A 25,898-nucleotide genomic window follows, 5' to 3' on the forward strand; every position below is an offset into this window, starting at 1 on the left:
CTGAGAAAGCTGGGGCTCTTCAGTCTGGATAAGACAAGGCTCTGGGGGGGCCTTCCAGTGGCCTTCCAGTACCTGATGGGGGCCTACAGGAAAGCTGGGGAGAGACTTTTCGTAAGGGCATGTAAGAACAGGATGTGGAGAAATGGCTGTAAACTGAAAGTAGGTAGATTTAGACTAGATATTAGGAAGAAATTCTTTACTTCCTAAGGTAAGGGTGGTGAGACTCTGGAACAGCTTGCCTAGAGAGGTTGTGCGTAGCCCCACCTTGCAGGCATTCAGGGCCAGTCTGGATGGGGCTCTGAGGAACCTGGTCTAGAGGGAACTGTCCCTGCCAATAGCAGGGGCGTTGGAACTGGGTGATCTTAAAAGGTCCCTTCCAGCCCAAACCATTCTGTTTCTAAACCCTGGAATTTCTTTCTCTAGCTTTAAAAATTGTTTTGGCTGATAATTGAATGTGAAAAAATGTTTCTTCCTTTATGCCTGTCCTGTTTGATTTGTGTTTTCCTTGGAAGTTCTTAAATATCTCTCTAGAGCGTAGCTTGATCAGTTATCAGTAATGTTTTTACAGTGACTGATTTGACTCAATCTACTGTAAAAGTAACAGCGTGAATCTTGTTTCTTTTCTTTCCAGCCACTGCTGAACTTGAAACTGGATCTGCTAGAGCTTCTCCAATGGTATCAACTGATGGATCTTCAAAAAATCTCAATATTGACCAGGATCCCCTTTGCAGAGCGGTACAGGAGTACCGGGATGTTTTAAACCAACATTACCTGATCTAAATAAAAATGCAAAAGGAAAAGTACTGGAGATCATTTGTTTACACAGGAGGTCTGTGATTTCCCATCCCGTAGCTTAGGTGTGGAAACATCTTTATTGCAGTTTGAATATAAATTCTAAATGTATTAAGTAGGTTGACACTCTGCACTTACCTGTTGGTCACCGAGGGGTAGTCGGTTTATTTTGCACTCAGGATAAGAACCATATCTATTTTTTCTTACTATCAGCCTGAGTAATGCTGGTTCTTGAACTTGACGGAGCTGTCAAAATGTTTTTGAGGCATGATTTTGCTCCACGTTTTTTGTTCCATGTCTTACCAGAAGCGTTCCTTTGGTTCTGTTTAACCCTTCCACTGTCTGTGGTTGTGTTTCCAGTGTTATTTTAATGCATAAGAGGTTTTGATTGGATTCCTGCCAGCTGTTTCAGTCCTGATGCTTTGAATATTTCTGCTGGTTAAGTGGAAGTTTTACCAGTGTTTAAGGTGGAGAAGAATGCACTTTACATTGCTGTCACTTTCACACTGTGAGTGTGTAGCGGTGCCAAGAAAGCTTGAATGTGACCTTTTTGATATTTCTGGTTTGGTATCCTTGTTGGATTTTCCATTAGAATTTGATTTGTCTTAAGATATTCACAGTTGGTAGATGAACACGTGATGAACCTTCATTGTGGGAAGAAGGAAAATTCATATTTCAACCTTCCGTCCAATTGGCACTTAACACTATTTGTGTGATGGGACAGCTGTTAGTTGCTGCTAACAGCTGGTGATACAATAGCTGCAACTCAGGTGCAGGGTAATGCTGTGGGACTTGGTGTCTGTAAGACGAGCAGTTTTGCTAATTTCTGCAGAGCTCATTCCTTGTCTACAGGGTTTCCTGGGATATTGTACAACAAATGAATTCAACATTCCAAAGACATGAGAAAGGTTGTACTGAGGCAAACAGAAACTGGAAAAATTTTTACCCACTAATTCATTTTTTACCCACTAATTCAACAACTTGAGTTAACAAGCAGTGGGGGGATGCAATGACTGTTGCTGCAGCTCTCTGCACCTTTTTATATGAATGTATTTTGTGACACTAATATGCTATATTTAATTCCAGATATTTATGTTCCAACGTGGTATTTAATAAACTTTCATATCTGGTACATCTTTGTTTTATTCTGTTGGCCTTTTCTTGACTTGCTTTCCACCTCATTCCTTGCCTCTATGGCTTGCTACAGCCCTCTGCTCACTTCCGTCTCTCCTTCTGGTGCCTTCAGTCTGCCCTGAGATCAGACAAATGGCCAGCATGCATTTGTGTCCTTTTCTTCCTGGGGTACTTGAGACATCATTGTGTAAAGATCAGGGACTGGAGTAAAGGTACTGCTAACAATCACTTTCCATGCTCGTACAGTGTAGAGCAGTTCTTTCTGTGGCCTGAGCAGAAGGTGGTGGGCAAGCTTCCAGTAGGCACTGAGGCCAGCAGATCCCACAGCTTTGGATCTCACGAGGAGCTGAACAATTTGTAGCCTGCCGATGGCAGAGGTGCTAAGAACCTTCTCTGGCAGCCTGCGCCACAGCGATCAAAGAGGAGCTCACATTTTGGTACAGTTCAGCATTTCTTCACAGGGAAAGCAAGTGCAGAAAGTGGCGGCCTTCACTTTGCAAGGTTGTTTTAGCAAACTCAGATATGAGCTCTTTAAGGTTTTTTGTTTGTTTGTTTGTTTGTTTGTTTGTTTTCCTAATATGCTTCTGTGCTGCTGGTTGTCAGTAAGAGGGGAAGATTCTTGTCTAGAGGTGAAGGAGCACAGAAACTCAGTGTTGATGACTTGATGACTTTAGATCATTAAGATTGTACAGAATTCCGAGAGTGCTCAGACACCAAAAATACTAGAATCTAAATGATGAACTATCTGTTGCACTGATTACTAGTATTGTGAGCTCGTCTCGGTGAATACTGTCGCACACTTGTCCAGGGCCAAATAAAACACCATCAGTCTGAGAGTGAAGTGCTTCAAAAATGGGTAAAATGGATTCTCTGTTGTGTCTTACCTCTCCTTATATATTCACTGCTAACAGCCTATCACAGAGCGAGGGGGGCCTATAATGTCACAGCCCGAATTTTAGAGAACGCCTATTACAACAACTGCAAAAGAATGGTGTGAAAGAATGCAGTTTAAAGCAAGAGCTGCTTCCAAAATCATGTATTACCATGATGATGCAACAAGACAATCCTGACGTTTTCAGAGAATCCCAGAAAGCAAAACCTTGCTTCACTCTCCTGTTTTCTTACCGCTGCACGTGTTCTTCCAGTTGTTTTATGGTAGTACTGGTTCCAGAAGCTGCTAACAGAAGGTCCTGCAGTTTCTGTGTAGAAGCTGATACTTCTCTTTCCTTACTATCTAGGACAGTCTTCAAGTCATGAACACAATGCTCAGACTGAATACACTGTTCTTCAGATTCCTGTAACTGTAAAATAGCAGTGAGAATCCTCAGCAGCCAGGTTAGGTTCAGCACAGAGAACTCAGTGAGCGCTGAAGAATTTGAATATTGCATGTATCTACATAAACCCTCTACCCAGAGTACTGGAATCGTTTCCAATTCAGTCAAGCCTTCATTTCTCTGAGCAAATGAATGGTAACAGATGATATTTCATCATCTGTGACACTGGCCTCTCCCATCTGTACAAAGGATTTTCTATAACACCATTATGAGCAATGACACTGCCAATCCTACCTTCTCAGTGACTAGACATCCTGTAACTACTGATTTGGCACAGGTTTGACTGTGATCACAGATGACAAGGGGCAAGTTGAGAAGTTAAGAAAGAACACTGCTGCAATAGCCTGGAGCCGCAAGAAGAACTTATGCTGTGGGGCTGAAGAATGTCTCCTACTTGCAAAAGAAACTAGTTGGCTTTGTGATGATTCCAGTAACACTTATCTTTCACTACAGAGGAGGAGGCCAGTTGGCAAGGACTTCACCAGCTTCATGAATTATGACAGGGTATCACTGCTAACCTCCTTAACTCTCTCTGATACTTGCTGTCAGAACATTATTTTTCTCTTCTTCACCAGAAACAGGGAATAATCGCCCTCAAATTTATACGTATAAGTTACAGCATCTCTGTACCTTGGTTTTCACCCTGTCCAATTCCTTTTGCAAGCGCAATTTTGTCTTCCTCAAGGTCACTGCGGTAGCGTGTAGTAACTTCAAGGGAAGCTTCTGACATAGACTGCTTTTTAAGAGCATCAGCAAGCTCCTGCTGCAGCTGTCTGATCACACCCTAAGGAAACAGAAGAACATGAGGAAAAACATGAAACTTGACTTTACTCCTTTAAACTGACCATATTATACAATTCATCCATTTACCGATCCTCCTTAATTCTAAGAGAAAAAACAGTGAAGCACAAGAAAACAACATGATTTGGTCCTATGTGTATAACTTATGCCTGATGTGCTTTAGAAATACAAATTCATTTTATGCATTGAAACATTTTAATTTCTTCTAATTGTATAGCTTACCTCTCTTTCTACTTTGTCAGTCTCATATTTAAAGACTTGTTCCCTTAAATCAGTACACTTGGTATTTAATTCCTTGTTTCTCTCTTCCATGAGGTAAACCTGCTTCTCACAATCAGCTCTGAGTTTGTTGAACATTTCATGAAGTCTGTCCTGGACATCATTCATAACCTTTTCTTTGATGGTCCCCTTGTTCTGCAAATCTTCCAGCTGCTGACGGAGCAGAAGGTTTTCACTTTGGAGCTGGGCCAATCGTTCCTGCATAGACTCCTGCTTTATCATAAATTTACTGACTTGGTCTTTCTCAATTTGTCGCGCATGCTCATTTTCTTTCGCTTGACACTGGGCTTGATTTAAGTCTTTTTGCGTCATTTCTAAAAGCAGTGTTTTTTCCTGAAGTGTTTCTTTCAACTGGTGAAGCTCGTTTTCTTGTTGCCGTGCACAATTATAATCCAAACCCCATACTTGCCCAGGTGCTAGCGATACCCTCGCTAGGGCCAAAAGGACCACCGTGACTCATCAAGAAAGGTGGCAAAATGGCGTTTATTAGGAGTAATCAATACCTTATATACCTTACTACTTCGTCTACGCCCCCTAGGGCACGTTTGAAATGCGCGCGCCCAAAGTACATCACTAGATAGGGGACGGAAGAGGCTGGTTTACTATCACCGTCACATCCTGCGCTTCGGCAGCACATATACTAAAATTGGAACGATACAGAGAAGATTAGCATGGCCCCTGCGCAAGGATGACACGCAAATTCGTGAAGCGTTCCATATTTTTTCAATGATCGGCGCATCCTGGATGGGATGTTTGCAGTTTGTGGTGTCCCAGACAGCAAGTTGGATGACTGAGCTTGGGAGGGATGTGGCAGCTGAACAAGATGATCCCTTTTACCCTGTGCATGGTATAGACATGCAAGAGGGAATTAGAGCAGAGTGCTTGGAATATAAGTTTAGCACTGAGATGATGCAGCTGGTGGGTCTTGATATTCAACCACGTGTTAAGAAGCTATGGAATATGCAGAAACTGGCAGGAGCCCTCCAGTGGGTTCGGGGTGCTTTGGGGATACCTTCTCGATTGATGAAGCCCTTGTATGGTCAGCTAAAGGGATCCGACCCAAAAGAACCCCAAAATCTGTCTAGCGAAATGGCTGCAGCTTGGCAAAAGATCTTACAGAGCTGCATGGAAGGATCGCTTGCACAGTGGGCCACTGCTCAAGGCCTTGAAATGGCCCAGCTAGCTCAGTTGGTAGAGCATGAGACTCTTGATCTCAGGATGGTGGTTTGGCAGGACTCCAACCGTAGTTCACAGGCTGCTGTCTTCACAAACCGAATGGTCAGCGTGCAGATGCTTGAGGTGATGGCTGTGACGGTCGCAATGCACCTCTGGCGAATGATACCCTCTAACATTGTTGCCTACTCCATCTTTGCAGCCAAGCAGTTGTCCCGGATGGGCCGGGAGGACTTCCCAAGTTCAGAGGCTGCTGGAATTTTGGAAGAGACCTTGGCCTCTCACACAGCTCCTGTTGCATCCTTATATGTGCATGGTCACTCTGAGGTGCCAAGCCTTTTTACCAGAGGTAATGCAATAGCAGATACAGTTGCCAGCACTCCTGTCTTTGGCCTAGGGTCACTGCAGATCTGGCAAACTGGTGTCATCTGGGAGCCTTGCTTGTCTCCCCGTCAAGGACTGGCTATTGCTGTGAGTACCTCCTCTACTGTCATCACGGTCACTCAGCATGTCAGGTCTGGCTTGACTGCAGTCCAATACCATTTGGCAACCGCTGTTGCTGTGGTCGGTTTACCCAGTCACATTAAGACTGACAATGGGTCCTGCTTCACTTCTCATTTTACTCAAGAATGGTTGGTGAAGACTGACTATGGGAAGTGGGATAAGAGTTCTTTTCTTACAGGAGCAGTTGGTGGGGAGTCCGAATCTGGTACCTGAGACTGTTCTGCTGCTGTTGGTCTCGGTGATTAGTACCGCTCGAACAACAAGCGCGGGGACCTTCTGGATTCAGTCTGGAATTGTCGGGTCTCAGCCAACAGTAGATTCACACTTATCTGTATTTGCAACTTCACTTATCTTTTAGGATGTGTTCTTCTTATCCTATAGAGTGTGATTCTAGTTACCTAGTCACTACATATCGATTACACGTTAATGTAATGATGGTGCATGTTGCCGTGTGCTGATGAGCTGATGGACGCTATCGAGGCTACAGACAGAAGACTTTGACTGCTGTTCACCATACAGAGAAGATGCATCATGCAAGAATGACGAAGAATGAAGAAGAATAGAAAACATCACGGATGAGAACTGTTTCTCGGATGGCTCCAGACATCAAAGGGACTATCTTATTATACACTTCATTTAGTTGTGGTATTGTTTTATTTTGCACAAATGTAACTTGCACTACTCATTATATCGGATAGAGCTTTTAAGGTTTATATAAAGTTTATAGAGAGTAAGTTATAATTAAGAGTAATATATTAATAGATATTAAGGTTTATATAAATTTATAGAGTAAGTTATATTAAGAGTAATATATTAATATAGTAATAGAGTTATGATAAGAGTAATATATTAATATCGTTAGAGTTGCATTAAGATTAGTATTAGTCTTATTAAGGTTAGATTTGACTAAGTAGATAAGTAATTCAGTTAAGCTGAGTACAATAGTATAAGTATATTGCATAGAACATATAGAATAATATCAAATTTATAGTAGATTATACTTGGGATTTTAGTGTTCACATTGAAAAGGGATAAACTGTTGTCTTGGGGGGCGGGGAGATGTTGTAGATGCTAACGAGGCTGAACCTTGTAGTACAAGCATATAGGCGGTAGCGGGGCTTTTTCGGGATGTGACGGTGATAGTAAACCAGCCTCTTCCGTCCCCTATCTAGTGATGTACTTTGGGCGTGCGCATTTCAAACGTGCCCTAGGGGGCGTAGACGAAGTAGTAAGGTATATAAGGTATTGATTACTCCTAATAAACGCCATTTTGCCACCTTTCTTGATGAGTCACGGTGGTCCTTTTGGCCCTAGCGAGGGTATCGCTAGCACCTGGGCAAGTATGGGGTTTGGATTATAATTGTGCACGGCAACATTTTCTAGACTGTTACCTTTGCTTTCCATTTTACTCAGCCGCTGAGACAAGCTCTTGTTGCTGTCTGGCACATCAGAGAGCTCATGATGGAGCTTGTCTTGTAAACGAAGCCGTTCATCACGTTCTCTCTGATATGGTCTTTCGGCATCACTTCTCAATGACTGATGACGTTTGAGATCTTGGAGCACTGCATTCAAGTGGGAATGGAATGATTCAAGCTCTGTTTCCAGCCTGTCTTTGCTTTCTTTTGTCTGTTCTAGCTTGGTAGTTAGCATTGCCAATTCTGCCTTGAGTAAATTCAGCTGTCCATTGTACTGAAATGCTGTTTGTGTTAAGATTTCCTCACTCAGTTTAAGTTCCTGTTTTAACACACAGAATCAAAATGCAGGATTACATACTCGAGGCTGGCTGGCCATGCTTCTTTTGATGCAGCCCAGGATATGGTTGGCTTTCTGGGCTGTGAGGGCATGCTGCTGGCTCATGTCCAGCTTGCCCTCCACCAGCACAGCCCCAAGTCTTTTTCAGCAGGGAAAAATCATTGTACACATTCAGTTTATACAGCTTAACTTGAAATTTCATACTAAGCACCCTGAAAGTTATTTCTAAGGGAAGGTCATCTTAAAAGTATTGGAAACAAGGATTCGTGCACAAAAGATGCAAGTGAAGCTGAACTGCACTTGTCTCCTCTACCGGAAGAAAAAGTAAATGAAGTTTAACTACAGGGGCTTTGATACAGCGGAACAGAACCCTGCAGACGGTCATCCCCGTTGCTATTGCATCGGCACCAGAACGCACCGTTGCTAGGCGCTTCCGGCTGTGACTGAGCCCGCACGGCCGCACGCTCCTGCTCTCCGCGGGCGCGTACGCTCTTAACATCGCTGCGGCTCCCTTGCTGGGAGTCGGAGGCTGCTCTGCTGCCTGTTTATTGGCTATGCCTTCCTGAGCGTACGGCGCCTTTGCGCGTAGTGCTCGGGACTCGGCCCGGCCAAAATGAAAAAGTTTTTTAGCTTCTTCAAAAAGAAGAAGAAAAAGGATCCGCCGCCCGGCAGCACCGCCTCGGCGCGTCCCGCCGGTGCGTGTGAGCTCAGCGGCAACGACCTGAGCGAGCTGCACCGCGGGGCCGCCGCCGGAGACCTGGCCCAGGTGCGGCGGGGGCTGCAGGAGGACGAGGAGCGCGACAAGGCGCAGCGGTAAGGGCGGCGGGCCGGGCCGGGGATCCCCGCTGCCTGACCTGGCTGGGACGGGCAGTAGCGGCCGCTCCGATGTGTTTATGTGTCTGGTGTTAATCTGAAAGTTGAGGAAAGGGCTTCTGCTCCAGATTCTCTGTAAGATTTCAAGTGTTGGTTGCTAAGCTGATGTCTGCCTAGTATACACTATTAAAATGTGTCTGTAGCCCACAGACACGGAAGTTCAACTTGAAAAACTGAAATGTTTGTAAACTCTTCTCAAAAGAGAACCCTTGTTATTCCTGTCTTCAGTTCCACTGACCAGGAACCGCCTGTGTTTTGTTTCAGAGGAGATCTGGCTGTTATTTCCTTTGTTAAATTACTAAGCAGCTTTACTCCTCCTACGGATAAGTATTTTACCCATGGGTGTTCATTCATAAGAGTGGCTGTATTTGTAAAAACTGGACTGCAGAGGGTACCAGGCAGAAGTAAACAACCTCAAAGATCTGGATGTGCATCTATCAAATAGACGTGTCCAGAGTATTTGAGTATGTTACGGTTATGCAAAAAGTAGAGTATGTTACACTTAGTGAATATGCAAATTGTTTTGGCTATGATTATGTCTAGGATGGATAATACAAGGCTCTTATTATTCCATTAAGTGTTGTGTGCAGCTGTGGGATTATTTCTCCCAAATGCATTTCCTCTTTTGCTTTCCATAGTCTCAGTAAAGACCTGACTGAATATGAAGACCATGACAGCACTGGGGAACCTTGTGCAGGTGCCACGGGAGGCATCCCAGTGCCGATGACTGGCATTACGTTGGGTGCACCTGCTTTGAGCAGAGAAGGTAGGATACTTAACTGTGGTAGAGCTAATGGGCAGAATCGTGGTGGCCCCTTCCTTAGGTTAGTTTGCATCTTTTAAATTTACCGTGCTCAGTGTGGACTTCAGTGAAAGCATCAGGTGGACTGTCATAAGAAGTGTTAGGAATGTGTTTGCTTGCTGCTAGTTTACACTGCATCTCCACGGGCTGTGGGGACAGTTGTGATTTGTGTGCACTACATCCATCTGCTCATACAGTTGTCGCTTTCAGCCCATCAAGTTGCCCATTTATTTAAATTTTCCCTTTAGCAAGGGGGAGGAGGGAAGAGAAGGAACAAACTAGGTTAAAGTGGCATTGTGTTTTTTGGGTGTGCCATTTTACTCAGAGAGGCTCGTTTAGATTGTTGTTCAGAACATCCAATTGCAGAAGCTGTAGTTTCATCCCAAATGGTAGTTTTATCTTCTGTAGCGGCGAAGCAGCAGATGAATTGCAAGAAGATGCATCTTTTGTTGATTACCGCTGGATTTCTGTCACTTTGTTTTAATTTTAATAGTTGCACCTGTGTAAAGCTCCTTTTTTGTGAGAGACAATTTCTCACCTTCAGGTACAATTGCTTTTGTTTGTGCTGTGGAGACATGAACAAAAATTGTCTTGGAAAAGTAACTTCCTGAGCAACAACAGTACAGTGTTTGTATGTACTGTATCTTTTTGGACATGGTTTGATTTATAATCAAAGTAATGCTTTTCTTCAATTAGTTTTATTTAAAATGAAAAAAAAAGAAAAAGACAAAAAAAAAGACGTTGTGATCCAGAAACACTGTTACATTTTCTCATTGCCATGTAAATATAAGAAATACATTCCTTCAGTGAGTCTGTAAGATCCAGGCAGCATTTATAAGCTCACATTGCCCTAAAGGAATCTTAGAAAGTTGCTATTTTAATATGAAAGAAATTGCCTTGCAATTTACATTTCAGGCCCCAACGTACGAGGTTTTATTTGTTCCTTATTTTTAAGGGTTTTGTGTGAGAATCGTGTCAGATGGGCAGCAGACTGTTGAAACACAATTCATTGCTTTTTTATTATAAAGACTGAGAAATATGAACAAAGGACACATGGCATATTTTTTCTTCCCGGACTTATCCCAGATGGAAGAATAGATTTCTAGACCCATGTGATGTTGCCTTTGACGTAGGAGCAGTTGCTTTGAACTAGACAGTGGTTGAAGAAGTTTCTTCGTAGGTTGGTTTTGAAGTTTTGTTTGCTTGTTTTTCAGTGGGGCTCGATGCAGTTGGTTTAATCATTGAAATACTGTTTTCACCCAAACTGTTTCAGTCAGTTGCTACCTTCCGTGCACGTAGATAGTTGCTCTGGTTCCCCACTGTAAGGACTAACAGGCCTGGGTTAATTTAAAATATGTGACTTGAGGGTTTCTTCTTCCGAGTAGAGGGTACATTTACACTAGATATCAGGAAGAAATTCTTTACTGTGAGGAGGATGAGACACTGGAACAGGTTGCCCAGAGAGGTTGAAAATGCTCCCTCCCTGCAAGCCTTCAAAGCCAGGGGGGGATGGGGCTTTGAGCAGCCTGGTCTAGAGGGAGGTGTCCGTGCTTATAGCAGGGAGTTGGAACTAGATGATATGAAAGGTCTGTTCCAACCCAAAGCATTCTGTGATTCTTCCTGTGCTCGGTCTTTTAAGGATGACCCCAGCAGAGGAGTGGGAGGGCGCAGAGAGAAGGTTTATTAGCACAGTAGAAACAATATTGGAATTAATTCTGCAGTCTCTGATTGCATCCACAGCCTGCATCGTGAGAGTCCTTTTAATATGCCACAGTAACAGTCTTAAAAGTGTCGTTTAGGGGAGAAGCCAGGATGCTGAGAGAGGGACCAGAGAAACACCCACTTTGGAATTCTTTTATTGGCTTTTGCTCTTCTCTATTATTTTTCCGCAATGTAAAATTTTGACCTTATCCTTTCTGCTCCTTTTGTACTTTCTAATTAGAAGAGAAGATTCTGAAGAATGTTGAACAGGTCAGCATTTTTTAACAAGTTTGCCCATGATTATTTGGATGTCAGAATATGAACCTTTTTATTACTCACAGCCAAATTGGCTTCCAGAACATACTGAATGACCGATCTCTTAGGTTTTGAGTGGGAGTTTATTTTTGAGAATAACAGTAGTTGTGCTGTTCCTATTCCTAGTATGTCTGCAGTGACGGTATTGTTAGCCACTGCAGCACATACTGGTGTATTGTTCAGTGTTTCCCTGAGTCCTTTGCAGTTGGACTTGATGATCTTTAAGGTCTTTTCCAAGCTGAGTGATTCTATGATTAGAGGAATTGTCTCAGCATTGCAAAACTCTTAGAAAAGTAAACTAGCACTTCTGTGTGATTTATATCTCCTGAGGTCAGACAAAACTTTTTCTGCGTTCCCTCTTAAGGAAACGGAGAAAAGCCAGAAGGGATGAGAAACCATCTTGAGGTTCTTTTCAACCCAAGCCATCCGATGATTCTTTTGAACTGTCTCTTAAGTGTATGTTTCTGATAGTAGCTGTTTTTCCACACCACTGCATGTGTATGTGATAAAATCCACGTAAGTAGGACAACCTTCTGCTCCGGAGAAAAGTAACAGATTTGTTGTGAAAGAATTTGATGCCAGGATGGTGTTCCTCAGTTTCTCTTTTGGCACACAGATGTACATGTGCACACAGATGCATGTCATAGTCACAGTGCATTCTCCCAGTGCTGTAGCTTTGTCTGTGTGCTTTTTGTGTTTTCCAAACTTCTGAGATTCCACATTTATTCTGATGTCACTGTTGTCTGTCCTTTCCATGCCTTTCCCTTAATGGATGTAGGAATGCAACGGTCTCCTGAGCAGACACTGAGAACAGGCGGGCGAATCAAGGGAAGGTATTCATTCTGCACAGTAGTATTTTAAATACGACGTGTCTTGTGATGCACCAATACTTGCACATCATAGGTGCTTATTATCTTGCAGATCTGTATCTTGATGATTTAGGCTCTATGAGTTAGAGTGGATTTGGGGCAGCTTTTGTCCTTTTGCATGTTTTGCATGAGTCCCTTATTACTGAATTTGGCGTTTGCTTTTATCACTTGTGATAGTGTTGGTTTTGGGGGTTGTTTGTTTTGTAATCTGTTCTCCTCTTGCTTAGAAATGGTGATGTAGGCTTCATTAAAGTGGAAACGGGTCCCTGGAGACTAGATCTCATTTCTGTGTCAGTGCATCGTGGCTGTGATTTTGGTGTTGCTGAAAGCTATCTCATCTAATTCCTGTCTCGCCTTGTAAAGGATAGCGGGACCTGGTTTTGATCACTGGCAATGTTTATTATATGTGGAAAGCAGAATTTAATGAGCTGTTTTCCTTACTCCTAGTGGTACTCATTGAAGATGTAACTGAAGTCATTCGTCCGGAGTTTAACTGTTCCACGCAGCAGCAATTTTCTGTTCTGCGTGGAAAGTTAGCAGATAGAGTCATAGCACTGAGTTAGTTATTTAGCTTTACTTGCAGCAGTATTCCGTTAGCATTTAAGAATGTTCAGTGTTTTCTGTAGTGGAAAATATCAAAACTCAAATTGTTAGCATTTGAACCACTTAAGATGCCCTCAGATGGGAAGTTTCAGCCTCTAGGTTTTCTCTACGTGAGACTTGTTTGAACATTTATACTGTATTGCATCGTCAGAAAGCTGTGTTCAGATGAGGGAATGCTCTCACATGGACTGCGTTTAGGAAAGGGAAAATTTGTACACTCATTTGTAGGTTGTTAGTAGTAACACTTCATTTTGTTATAATATTTAGCAGTTAGTTCAGAAACTTCAGGAATTATGATTTCTGTGTGGAGATCAGATATGATTGTTTTCCCTTCTGTGCTGGGAATCAAAAAGTCCTTCTGTTATGTCTTAGTTGTTTAGAGGTGTTAGCTCTTCAAAAGCTGTGTTCCTAGGTTGCAGTTTTCAGTAGTACATCAGTGACCTGAGGGATATACTGCAGGGCACTCTCATCAGGGTTGCTAATGATGTGAAATAAGAGAGGCTGTTGGATATGCTTCAGCACAGAGCTGGCATTCCGAGGGACTTCAGTGAGCCAGGGAAACGGACTGGCAGGCATCTTAAGAAATCCACCGAGGGCGAATAGCAAGATGCATTTGGGGTGAAAAAGCCCCTTCCTACAAAACATGATGGGACTGCGTGGCAGGGGAGCAGCTCTGCTGAGAAAGGACACAGACGTGGCAGAAGGCAAGCTGAGCATGAGCCAGCAGGGTGCCCTGGCAGCTAAGAGCTGCAGCTTGGGCTGTGTTAAGAGTAGCAAAGCCAGGAGACTGAGAGAAGCGATGGTCAGCCCCTGTTTGGCACTCGCTTGACTGTGCCTTGGCTGTAATTTTGAGTTCCTTCTAAAGGAGCGGTTGATCTTTCAGTAGCAAGCTAATTCTCTAGGGAGCCATCATATTTGTGAAGGAGTATTTGCCCTGTGAGAGGGGGCTGAGAAAATGGACTTAGTCAGCCTGAAGAAGAGGCAGCTTTGAAGGGCCCTAACTGCAGCGTCCCATGCAGATGAGAAGACAAAGCCAAATGCTTCCCTGTGATACTTGACAGGCAGTGAAGATGGCAAGAGGTGTAAATGGAAGCACGAGGGTTTCTAACGGGAGATGAAAAGTGTTGCCGTGATAAGGATGGCAAAACAGAGAAGCTGGGAAGTTTCTCTTCTCGGAGGTGTTCAAGACTAGACTGAATAAAACCCTGACCAACTTCTCCTGACCTCAAAGCTGAGCTGGCTTTAAGTAGTTGGCTGAGAGACTTCCGGAGATCCCTTTTGACCTGACCTATCCTATAGTCTTAGGTGTGAGTTACTACCTTCACTGAACTGGTAAAAACTTGTAGTATAGCATGCCCTGGTAATGCTCCTTTTGTCTCACGTATATCATTTTTTGATTCACTGTAGAGAAATGCTGGTGATTCTTCTACCTAGGGAGAACCTATAGCTCCTGAGTATGCTTTTTGATTTTCTTTATATTTATAAATATATCTATTTATAATCCATAGCAAGGTAGGGCAGCAAAAAAAAAAAAAAAAAAAAGTAGATATTGTCGATATCTCTGATTTGTTTGTTATTATTTTATTTTTACAATTCAGTATGATTTGAAGAAGTATTTGTTTTGTAAACACTTTCCTTCATGCTGTTTTTATTGAATTGGCCACTTCAGCTTTCCATACTAGTATGAACTGTTTTCCATGTTAAATGTCTGTATTGGTTAATGTGCAAGACCTAATTTCAACACATCGATTTCTATTTGAACAGCAATGGATGACATTTCCCAAGGAGACTCAACAAGGTGAGTCTTTTGAAAATACCAAACGCTTATTTGGGGATGATTTGAGAGGACCAGTACTTACTTTGCTTTGTTTTTGGAGAAGATCTGAAAAAGAGGGCAGTAATGACAGTTGGCATACTTCTGAGGAAGAAGAACTGGATTTTACAGCCAAGGTATGATGCCTTTAGAGGAAAATAGTTGTATAAAATAAGTGATTTGAAGGCAGTTTCCTCTGAGATAGAAGGAAACTCTTTTTCCATCCAATTCTTTTTTTATTTTTTTTTTTTTCTGTATAAGAAGAGTCTCTCATCTGCCAACCTTTCTTCCGCTCTAAGTTTTTCCTAAAAACTTGTTGCTTTGGCAGAACATGCAGTAGATTTGTGGGTTGAGGCGAAAGAGGAGTAGATATTTAGATAAACTACCCCATTGTATTAGTTGTTCATCGAGTGAGATTTGTAAACCCTAGGAGCTGATAAGTTAATAACTAACCTATTCTGTTCTCTTTCAAACTTCACTATTGTTTCCCCTAATTTAAATGATAGAATGATAAAGAACATGATAATGGAAAAGAACATTTATTTATCAAAATCTAGTGAAATTGGTATCACCTGGTTCTCTTTCCTTCCTCACTAGGTTCCTTGAGTGCTCAATGCTTGAGCTGCTCAAATAATTATTCTTTATTTCTTCCTTCCTCCTGTGGGATGACATTCCATGCTTGTATATGATCTCACACTGCATGATTTTCTTCATTTTTTTGAATACCTGGATTTTACTCTTTATAAGCTCCATGTGCTGATCCTGCTGTTTTTATGAAAGTTCCTAAGGATTACCAATTTTTTCAGTGATGTCTGGAGTATTTGGTTTGTTGAACTGGGATTCTGCAGTGGTTAGGAACTTTAGTTTGGTAGTTCAGCGCACTCTGTAATGCTGGAGATGTAAGCATGTGTACTTTAAAATTTATTCTATTTTCTTGCACTGATTTTTAGGGGAAGTGATTCATATTTCTAGCATTATTTTGAAATTTACAGACATTTCACTAAGTGGAGTTGTAGTAACTAATTTATTCTTCAAGCTTCAGGAACTTTAATTTATGCCAAGTGTAGTTGTAGTTTACCTATGGATTCAAATACTTTCTTAGAATTGCTATGCATCTACAGATAGTTTTGAATAGTCACTGTCTTGTATACAAGAGGAATGTTTGTGTAATTAAAGTTGAAGGATCTAGCAAGCATCTGAGTCCTTTCAAAAGGGGACAGCCTGGTTGAAATTACTGTTCAAGATCTGATGTAAGTAAAGGATTTTCCTTAGAACAAAGAAGCAAACAAAACCAGACCAAATAATTCTTTTAAAATGCATTTTTATTTGCAGAAGCCACAGAAGCGTAAGTTGAGGATGTTAATGAATGTTCTCCAAAAGTTCAGGAATGTTGGTAAGTTATTTGGATATATAATACAATGACATACAAAAGTGAACTTGCTAAGTAATTTCATTTGGGTTTTTGCTGTTGTTGTTGTTTTCACTTGGCTGTAATAATTGAGGAAAGTAGTGTTATAAGAACAGAACAGATGGTCATTTCAGAGTAAAACAAGTAAGATAATGAAAATGACGATACCGAGTCCACTCCTAAGCCTTTGTGTCTGATGTGTCCTTTCCCCATCCTGCCCTTACCTGGCTTCTTTTCCATACAGTCCCAGATGACTATTTTCCTGTGTTTTAAATGGGTAAAATGCCTGTTGCTATTTATATAACCCATTTGATTCATATTCCTCTTTCCTTTTCTCATGCTTTAAGGAGGTGGTGATTATTCTAGAATTGAAAACCTTAAGTCACAGAAGAAAAGCCTCAAACAAAAAGAACCAACAGGTGCAAATCTGAAGAGAGGAGAATGCAGAGAGTTGTTGAAACAAGATGTCTCAGATTCAAGCAGCCTTGAGGAAGAGGAAGAAGTGGAGGAAGAGGAAGAAACTCAGTCTAATGACATAATGGAAGAGGAGCAGAGAGGTAAAATAGAACTTAAAGAAGAAGTTGATCAGAAATTGGGTTATCTTAGTAATGCTGAGAATGAAGGGGATGCCCAGTGTGGAGCTGGAAGCGTCTCCAGTGATTCTCAGAAAATACTTAAAAAAACTGAAGAAAAGATTGAAGAGTCTGTTGATACTCCTGTGTCTTTTATAGATGTACGTTACGAAAGGTTGCATGATGAAAGCTGCAACAAGAAAAGCATGCTACAGAAGATATTTAACAGAAATCAAAGACCAAGCTCCTTCATGAATGATGAAGATGCTGAAGAAGGGCAGCGTAAAGAAATACGTATTAAATTCCAGGTAGCACTAAAACAAAAATGTGTAAACCTTGGCCTAGATAGATGTGAGGAAAATCAAAGGGCAGCATTTTCCTCAAGCACAAAAGTAAGTGTACAGGGATGATTCAATTGCAAGGGTTTGTTGAGGGCAATACAGGCAAGCAACAGTAAACTGTATTCCTGTTAATACTTATCACATAACTGTATTTCAATCATTGTATTTTGATACTGAAAATATCTTGCTCATAGCCAAACTCAGACATTATTTTCAATACTTTTACTATGAGACTGCAGAGGTTTTGAAGGAAAAAGATGGGAAACTTCACTCTTTCTGGAATCTGTGGACTTTCTGTTACGTAAAACTGAGGGAATGGATAATGCCCGTTAAATGTTGGACCTATTTAGTGGAATTCATGGGGTAATGACTGGAACTGAAGAAACAAAAGAAAGTTTTGAATGAAATTGAGGGCAGGAAACTAATAAAATTGTGAGCTAGGTAGGCAGAAAGAAGGAATGACTTCCTGAATAATATCAATGAAACTGCAGTTAGATTGACACAAGGAAGTGCTTCTCAGAAGTTTTGCATAGCCAGAGATGAAGTTTACAGCCTGAGGCTCTGCAGTTTAATTGTGCAGATTCCCACTAAAAATTGTAGGCCTTTCGAAACCTTGTTGCACTAGGCTTCATTTTAGTTTTACTCATGAAAACCGTTTTCCAAGCTGTTAATGGGTGGTGAAGTAGATACTGATTTCTGTGCTTTTCATCTGTTTTGGTCAATCTCTTTTAGAAGGAGTCACCTAAATGGAACGAAGAAGAAGAACAGGAGAAGGAAGTTACTGGAAGGAAGCTGCAAACGGCAGTTTTGGGGGGTATGACACATTCTGTTTGCAGTAATAAACATCAAGTCTGTAAAGCATCAGAAGACACTGCTAATAAGAGAAGTGAGTTTAATTAAGTATTGATCCTGATTGCTCCTCTATAAGTGCTCAGTAAATTTAGTAAATGATGATTATCCTCAAAGATAATAAACTTTCCTGTTCCCTGTCAACCCTAGCCTGCTGTGGTAGAGAAAGTTTACAGATTTTATTCCTTCTTCTTCATTCCTAAAAATCACAAATTGTGGTGCTGGGTTCCATATGATTGTGTATGATGCAAGTTTCTTTATAAATTTAGTTGCTGTGTTTGCCTTGATGTGGTCGGAACCAAACAAGAAGCTAGTCTACTGTATCTCGTGTGTGACAATATTGTTTCCCATTCTGATGGATACTATCAGATTAAAAAACTGGTTTTTCAGGGCTTCAGCCAAGAGCAGACCTGAGTCAAACTCCAAGAAGACTTTTCCAGTATCTAACCTTGTTCAGCTGTAAAATGCAGGAGATCATGACCGGTTCAGAGAGAGTTGGGTGCTTTGGTACTCACCGCAGGGTGTCAGAGCAGAAGATCCTATTTCCATTGTCTGTCTCCAGAGCACAGCATGCTGTTGTAGATGTTTTCAGAACGTGTGTAGCTATTGGTCAGATGCTGCACAGAAGGTCTGGCAGAAGCACTCAGGCTGCATGCTCTTTTCTCTTTGTGCATTTTATGTTCAAAGAGATTTTTTTTTGCAAAAACATGAATAGTCATCATCCAGGCTGGAATCGGCAGTTATGGCTTTTCAGAGTGATTGCCATTGCTCCTGTCTTGCTCATTCCTGCAACTCATTTCCTTCTCATTGCCAAATATACCAATCTGTAGAGGGGCAGTAGGAATCATGTCCTGTGTCTGATTCCAGGCTAGGAATCTTCAAACGAAGCTGTCCAGGAGCTGCAGGTGGGACAGAATGGGCGATTCAGAGGCTTATGCTTCATTTAGCATGATCGATTATTTAGCTGGCTTTTTCTCTACCTCTGTGGCAGTTGTTTGAAAACATGTATTGCATATGCTCTTCCAAAGCCATCCTCTCATGTTTTGTTTAAACTGGCCGCTGAGTTTAGAGCTAGGGGAAGGACATGGGAAAGAGAGTTTAGGTGGGAGGTAGTGAGTGGAAGTAAGTTGGCAGGTATTCCTTTTGGTTGGGAAAGAAGAATAAAAGCGAAGCAGCTAGATCGTACGTTATACATGGGAGAGTGTATGTCTAACCTTCATGGGTTCTTAGTTTCTTCATTCTGATATATGTGAATTTAAGTATTTGTTAGCGAGATACAAAACAGTTCCCTATTAAGGTCTTAGAATTTCTACAACGAGCCCCCAAAATTTACAAATCAGGTGAAAGCCTATATAAGCAAGCATATGAAGTAGATGACTAGATAGAGTTCAGAAACCTATTGCAACTTCTAAGTATGGAATGGAAATTGCTCCAAGCTGTCTGACATCCTTGTCTTGGGAAAAAAGGTACCGTTTCTTTTGACGACAATAGAGGTTAAACTTCCCTCCAGAAAAAATGTACGCGTGTTTGCATAAAGAAAAGGAGATTCTCTTCTGCGGTGATAGTGTTTCTGTAAGATGGATGAAAGATGGTTAGAATCATTGAATTATAGAAGCGGACTGGAAAGGACCTTTAAAGATCACCTAATTGCAACTTCCCTGCTGTGGGTAACCTGTTCCAGTGCCTCCTCACCCTCATCAAGAATTTATTCCTTATATCTAATCTGAACTGTCTTTTAGTTTAAAACTGTTACCCTTCGCTCTATCAGTACAGGCCATAGTTAAAAGTCTTTCTTATAAGCCCCCATTAATTAGTGAAAGGCCATGATACGGTCTCTGCAAACTCTTATATTCACCAACTCTGTCAGCTTTCTTCATAGGAAAAGTGTTCCAATCCTCAAATTGTTTTTTGAGACCCTTCTCTGGACCTGCTCTAGCCAAAGATTTTTTGTGCTGGGGGCCCCAGAGATGAACTCAGTGCTCCTGGTAGGGTTTTGAAAGAGTGGAGTAGAAGGGGACAGCCATCTCTTTTGGCCTGCTGGCCATGCAGGGCCTCTTTTTTTGTGGCCCAGGGTGCAATTGCCTTTCTGGACTGCAGGCATGCATTGTTAGCTTATATGTAACTTTAATCCAGCATCATCCCCAAGTCCTTTTCCACAGGACTTCTCCCAGTCTGTGCTGATGCTGATGATTGCCCAACCCAGGTGCAGGATCTTGCACTTGGCCTTGCTGAACGTCATAAGGTCCGCTTCTCTAGGCTGTCAGTATCCTTCTGGATGTGATCTCTTTTCACTGACATATCAGATAAACCACTTGGCAGCACTTCCCTATCTACCAAAGAATACATCCATCATATTTCTCCAATGTAGTGAGACGAGTGTACTGTTTGAGCTCAGGTCAAAGGTCTTAATTCAAGGTAGCTAACATCAGTTGCTATTTCTTTATCCTCCACTCTAGTCACTCCATAATAGAAGGTTGTCTAGACCCTGGAAAGTACCTCCTTTCTTAACGCTCTTTAAAAACAAGTGTGGTGTTTCTATTTTTCCAATCACTGAGGGTTTTACCTGACTGCCACCACTCTTTAAATATGGTGGATAGTGACTTAGCAACCTCGTTTACCCATGATCTTGGAGGTCTTTTCCATCCTTTGTGATTCTGTGTATTCTAGCTGAGTTCTAGTTTTGTCTGTTTTATGCAGTAATGTGAAATGTAGTCCAATGATGATATAGGACATAGCTAAGTTAGACAGGAAAAACAGTCTTTTCATAGTTCATTTTATGTCAGCATTTCATGTATTTTCTGTTCATCCTTCCTTGTGTCTTTTATTTTAAGTCCATGTACTTTCTCGAAGATCAGGTATTAAGAAGTAGACGTGCAAGTTTCTCTCAAACTTGTATATTTGGGTTTGGGTTTCAGCAAGCTGTATTTCTTCTGCAAAGCGTTATAATTCCTATGGTACACGTATTTCTAATTCTAAAAGGGTTAAATGAGACCCTTTGTGGCACAAAACAAGGAGAAATGAAAATAGCTAGAGGAATCTAGCCAATTACTGTATAGCATACAGTGTGTCATGTATGTATAAATATATTTCTACATATCACAGAATCACAGAATTATCAAGGTTGGAAAAGACCTAAAAGATCATCCAGTCCAACCATCACCAATGCTTCCCAGCTAAATCATATCCCTCAACACAACATCCAAACGTTTCTTGAACGCCCCTATGGTCGGTCGGTGACTCCACCACCTCCCTGTGCAGTGCATTCCAGTGCCTGACTACCCTTTCTAAGAAGTAGTACTTCCTAATGTCCAGCCTGAATCTCCCCTGGCGCAGCTTGAAACCATTCCCTCTAGTTCTATCACTGATTACACGAGAGAAGAGGCCGACCCCCAGCTCACTACAACCTCCCTTCAGGGACTTGTAGAGAGCTACAAGGTCTCCCCTGAGCCTCCTCTTCTCCAGGCTGAACAATCCCAGCTCCCTCAGCTGCTCCTCATAAGGCCTGTGCTCCAGACCCCTCACCAGCTTCGTAGCCCTCCTCTGAACGCGTTCCAGGGCCTCAATGTCTTTCTTGCAGTGAGGGGCCCAAAACTGAACTCAGTAAACAGTAAACCATTTGAGATTCTTAAAGGTGTATTTCTGACCATTTGTACTGATTTTTCATCAAATTTCCCTTGTGAATGAAAGGGAAAATGCCCTGAGAGAGATTAGTTCACACAGATGCATCTTCAAACTGTATTATAATATTATGTTCAAATTGTAAATCATACACTTGAGAAGCTGTGTTAGTTTGTGCTGTTTTCTCACAAATGCACAAAAAGTACAAAAGGATGTACTCTAGGTATAAATACTTTGTAATAAGTCATGTTCGTTATAAAGATGTAATTTTTTCACTGTAGGTGAGTGCTCGGAATCTATCATTAATGTGTCGTCATCAGCTGAAAAAGAGATGGTCAAGGATGCCAGTGCAAACTATGGGAGGCAGGTATGTGAAACCAAATATTGCGAATTATAATCTGAATTGATAAACTGTATTACGAGTTAAAAGAAAAGAAATCTTGGCAGTCAGGAAACGGCTCTGCAAAATGAGTCTTGCACATGAAGTTCGTATCACCTGATGTTAGATACTGTCTTCTTATGGTTGTATAAAATGCTTGCAGTTGTGATGGATACATACCATTGTGCAGGTCCATTTCCAGCTGGTTTGCTTAAACACTGACCACTGGTTTTCCTTGTGTGCAATTCTGAGAAACAGTGCAGTCATGTGATGGTTTTTTGTTTTTTCCCGTGCAAAATGCATACTCAGTTGGGAGCAAAATTTTATATCATGCGATTATTTCTTTGACAAAGCATGCCAGCTTTTCCTCTGCATGTGAGGAAGATCAAGTAAAGACCTGAAATATGGTCTGTCAGTGCTTTCTCTGCCCCTGCAGACAAATATATTCTTGTCTGATCAAGTTAGTAAGTGTTTGAAAATATTTTTTTTTTGAAGGCTATTATGGAGGAATATAAGCTAGGCATCCTGTTTGTATTGGGCATACGGGACTGGGTAGGGATCTTCCGTGAGTGTCTGGAGTCTTCTGTAATACCTCAAGGGAAGTGGAGGAAGTAATATCCTTGCTCAGATGGGAGCACAAACCAAGGATACTGTTGCAGGGACTGTGAAGTCAGAGATAATGAGAAGGCTGGAGAGAGGAGCTGGTCAGTGGGCTTGAGGCATGGTACAGTTTTGATGGACGTCTCAGTTCTTGATTTTGGGCCAAGGGCAGGAATGAACAGGTTTTCCTAGTAAATATTGGTCTTGGGAGATTGGAATGGAATTTAATACTTCTGACTCTGGGGAGCATAAGTGATTGTAATGTAGCCAGTCCCTTGTGGTGGATAGTAAAAAAGCTTGTTATGATCACTCCCGCTATGTTAACTCAACTAGCAGGGGGTTTAAAGTGAGTCAGTAGAAAGTAATGGAGTATGGGAAAATTTGGGCAGTTGTGTTTTACGTTGTTACCGATTGTTTTGTTGGTTTCTGTTTGTGGTGGTGGTGGTGTTTTTTTAAAGTAAAGTACTAAAACATAAACTGCTTGGTGATACCTTTTAGCCTGCCTGCTCTCTGTAGTTGGTAAAAGCAATGCTTGTGTTCGGAGAACTCCAGCTGAAGAAAAACTATTGTTTCTAAACTAGATCCTTCTATTTTGAGGGAAAAATAAATAAGGTATCTTTATTTTGTTGTTGTTGTTGTATGATGGGATGAGTTTGCAATGTCAATTATATGGCTTAACCGTCATTTCATTTTTCTTGGCAATTCTTCTGTCTTTACCTGCTTCCTTAAGGATAAATATGTTTTGGAAACAACCAACTTGATAGAAAATACAGCACATGAAAAGCAGACTGACAAAGCAGAAATTTCTCATCAGGAAGCCCTAGCAGAAAATGAGGAATCCCACAGTGCTGACAAGCAGTTAAATCTAAAGCCGTGGGAAGAGAGATACGAAAGGATGTGGGTTGAAGAAGAGAAAAGGGAGCTGAAAACAAATTTTAAAAGCGTTATGGCAGAGTTGAAGCAGCTGTTTGGTGAAATTAATGAATCTGAGGAAACTACATCCGTTGTGGCAGAAGTGTCAGGAGATGACTTCAAGGAAGAACTGAAGAGTTTTTGTGTTTCATCTAGTGTGACAGAGTCAAGTAATAAGTCAGAAAGTAAAAGTGAGTTTGGAGATGTGAAACTTAACGTAGACCTAAAAGAACCCAGTACAGAAATTGTTGTTCCGAGTCTCAGTGTCCTTCCGGATCACAAGAACTTAAGTGCAAATGTGGAAATTCCTGAGAGAATACCAGATGAAGAAGGCTGCACTAATTACACAGATAATTCAGAAGTACATCTAGCAAGAGCAGAGGAAACCGAAGAAAATGAGAATGGGATTGGTAGGAACGTAGAGGTAAGTCCTGAATATTCCCTGAGACATTGTTTAAAAACAAATAGTTTGGATGACATCTCTAATATTCTTCCTCAAATAAGACCTATTTCCACAAATGATGAAAGTACACTTGGTTCTGTAAGCAAGAAGAAAACTGGCAAGGACATCTGTCTTAGTGACAGTGTTTCCAGAGACTGCCTTATCAAAAACGAGGAAATAGGAGAAACAGGAATCGAAAATCTTTTCCCACATGCTCAGCAACCTTGTGGCATGCTGGAAAGGAATCTGGACGAAGAACTAAAACAAGACGTGGAAAGATTTAAGAGTAAGGTAGGAATGCTGCAAATGGTATTCCTGGCTTTGGAAAAAGAGAAGGTACAGCTACAAAAAGAGGTAGAAGTTCACCTGCTGCTCCTTATTCTTTAGTCTTTCTCAGTATCAATGGTCCTGTTCATGTTAGCTATTGATCATTAAAAGAAGTTGCTTTGTGCAAATTGTTTTTTTTTGTTTTAAGAGAAGAACGTTACTCATAACTAAGGAAAGCGGTGGAGAATTGTGCTTTTCCCCATAATGTAGTCAGAAGGTTTTGAGAAATCAAAATGTATTGTTTCAGTTTGACAATAGGTGACAGTCAGTTCCAGTGTAAGTAGTCATCACCTCATTAGCATGAAAAGAAATTCATACAAGTACACCAGTTTTGATTGTCGATCAGGAAATGAAAATAGCTTCTGAACAGGGTCTTGACTCATCTCTTCGTTTGCTGTGGTTTGTGCATGGTGTGCCTCTCACTAGAACTCCTGATTGCTGTGAAGCTGTTTCTGCTTTTGAGTTCAGTTTGGTTTTTTCCTCATCATCAAGGAAGTACCACATCGTACATCCACTCATATTTTGTGTTTCTACAACTACTGTTGTGTAGTCCATCTGATTTCTTATCCATCAGTAATGCTTTTATTGTTTCTTTCCTAAGGGCTGCTTTGCTTTTTTTGTTTGTTTGTTTGTTTGTTTGTTTGTTATACTTCAAATCAAGAGTGAATTCGGAGTATATTTGTTGACTAGGTACATTTTGTAGAGTAATGTTTGTGAAAATTCTTTTTTATTTTACATTCTTTTAAAAGTCAAGCTTAGGTTATTTGGTCTTGGATCTCATTTAGAATCAGAAAAATATACGAAGCTGAATTTTTCTCTTCATAGGTTGAGCAGGAGAAAAGGAAGCAGAAACATTTCAAAATGCAAGCAGTGGAGAAACAGGAAGGTCTTGATAAATCTGATACACCATCTGATACACAATCTGATATTACCCATCAACCAGTAAAAGAAAAGCTTGCTCTAAGGAAGAACGAAAAAATGATAGAAGAAAAACACACAAAGAATTCTTCATCCGAGGAGAGACCAAAATTACTTGAAATGCCAGTAAAAGGGTAAACTTATAAAATAACCCTTTTTCAAAATTCCCAAACATTTTTCAAAATTCCCAAACATCTGTAAATACAAGGAATCCATGTTTTCTTTCTCTGTAAAATCTCAAAACAGTATTAGCTATACATGCGTAAATCTTTCTCCTTTAGAATAAGCAGCTTAAATACTGATGTCACAGCCAATCTTTTGAACTACTTGTTAGCGGTTGCTGATATTCATTTTCCAGAATTAGTAAAGCAAATTTCTGGGGGCACATAAACTGTGTTGTTTTGTTGTTTGTTTTTTTTTTTAATCATGTTAGTCTTACCGTGTCTAAAAATCTCTTTGGAACACTGCCCTTATCCTTTAATTTATTGAAAGAAATGAAAATGTTACTCCACACGTGTTAAGCAGTTGTTATAGTCTTAGGGAAGGCTTCTCAAAAGTTTTTGATTCGTCTTGGATAAGTGATGTGCTGTTTTATTTGTGTTACTTGCAGTCATTATGAATCTGTACTATATGGATAATGATCAACCTATTGAAAACAGTGCATTTTTGTTAGTAAATGTTTATGGTTTACTGTTCACGTTTACCTATGTTGACGTGGAAATACATGATGAATTTTGTACATCACTTAATGGCTTATTTGTCAGTCTTGTACAGCTCATGTATAAGA

The 25,898-nt window shown here is 41.0% G+C and overlaps 3 protein-coding genes and 1 non-coding gene across 24 annotated transcripts in view; 3 read left to right on the forward strand and 1 right to left on the reverse strand.

The window, feature by feature from the left end:
• The window catches only part of LOC140260438 (uncharacterized), a 93,531-nt gene that overhangs the window by 50,900 nt on the left and 16,733 nt on the right, over positions 1–25,898 (forward strand). For 19 of the 21 annotated variants that reach the window (XM_072352853.1, XM_072353348.1, XM_072354483.1 and 16 more), the window contains one exon: positions 632–1,910. The exons of the other annotated variants lie outside the window; for them this stretch is intronic. In XM_072352853.1, coding sequence (XP_072208954.1) covers positions 632–780 — 149 coding nt within the window. In that variant the 3' untranslated portion in view covers positions 781–1,910. Of the gene's footprint in view, positions 1–631; positions 1,911–25,898 lie in introns of those variants that run through there. 21 annotated transcript variants of the gene reach the window in all.
• LOC140259783 (ankyrin repeat domain-containing protein 26-like) lies at positions 3,048–4,679 on the reverse strand. Its single transcript, XM_072351416.1, has 3 exons — positions 4,284–4,679; positions 3,891–4,044; positions 3,048–3,292 (listed from the first exon to the last, which is right to left on the reverse strand). The coding sequence occupies exons 1-3, from the start codon at positions 4,650–4,652 to the stop codon at positions 3,048–3,050; spliced, it is 768 nt and encodes a 255-aa protein (XP_072207517.1). The 5' UTR covers positions 4,653–4,679.
• Positions 4,961–5,063, forward strand: LOC140247514 (U6 spliceosomal RNA). Its single transcript, XR_011902697.1, has one exon. It is a non-coding gene; the product is annotated as a U6 spliceosomal RNA (small nuclear RNA).
• Positions 5,294–25,898, forward strand: part of LOC140259881 (uncharacterized) — a 35,565-nt gene continuing 14,960 nt past the window's right edge. The window contains exons 1-11 of the mRNA XM_072351617.1: positions 5,294–5,374; positions 8,413–8,582; positions 9,281–9,408; positions 14,697–14,730; positions 14,810–14,882; positions 16,078–16,138; positions 16,501–16,710; positions 16,885–17,033; positions 17,799–17,880; positions 21,815–21,900; positions 23,243–24,202. Coding sequence (XP_072207718.1) covers positions 5,294–5,374; positions 8,413–8,582; positions 9,281–9,408; positions 14,697–14,730; positions 14,810–14,882; positions 16,078–16,138; positions 16,501–16,710; positions 16,885–17,033; positions 17,799–17,880; positions 21,815–21,900; positions 23,243–24,202 — 2,034 coding nt within the window. The remainder of the gene's footprint in view (positions 5,375–8,412; positions 8,583–9,280; positions 9,409–14,696; positions 14,731–14,809; positions 14,883–16,077; positions 16,139–16,500; positions 16,711–16,884; positions 17,034–17,798; positions 17,881–21,814; positions 21,901–23,242; positions 24,203–25,898) is intronic.

Source organism: Excalfactoria chinensis, chromosome 1 (genome assembly GCF_039878825.1).
Source record: "Excalfactoria chinensis isolate bCotChi1 chromosome 1, bCotChi1.hap2, whole genome shotgun sequence".
Taxonomy (NCBI): domain Eukaryota; kingdom Metazoa; phylum Chordata; class Aves; order Galliformes; family Phasianidae; genus Excalfactoria; species Excalfactoria chinensis.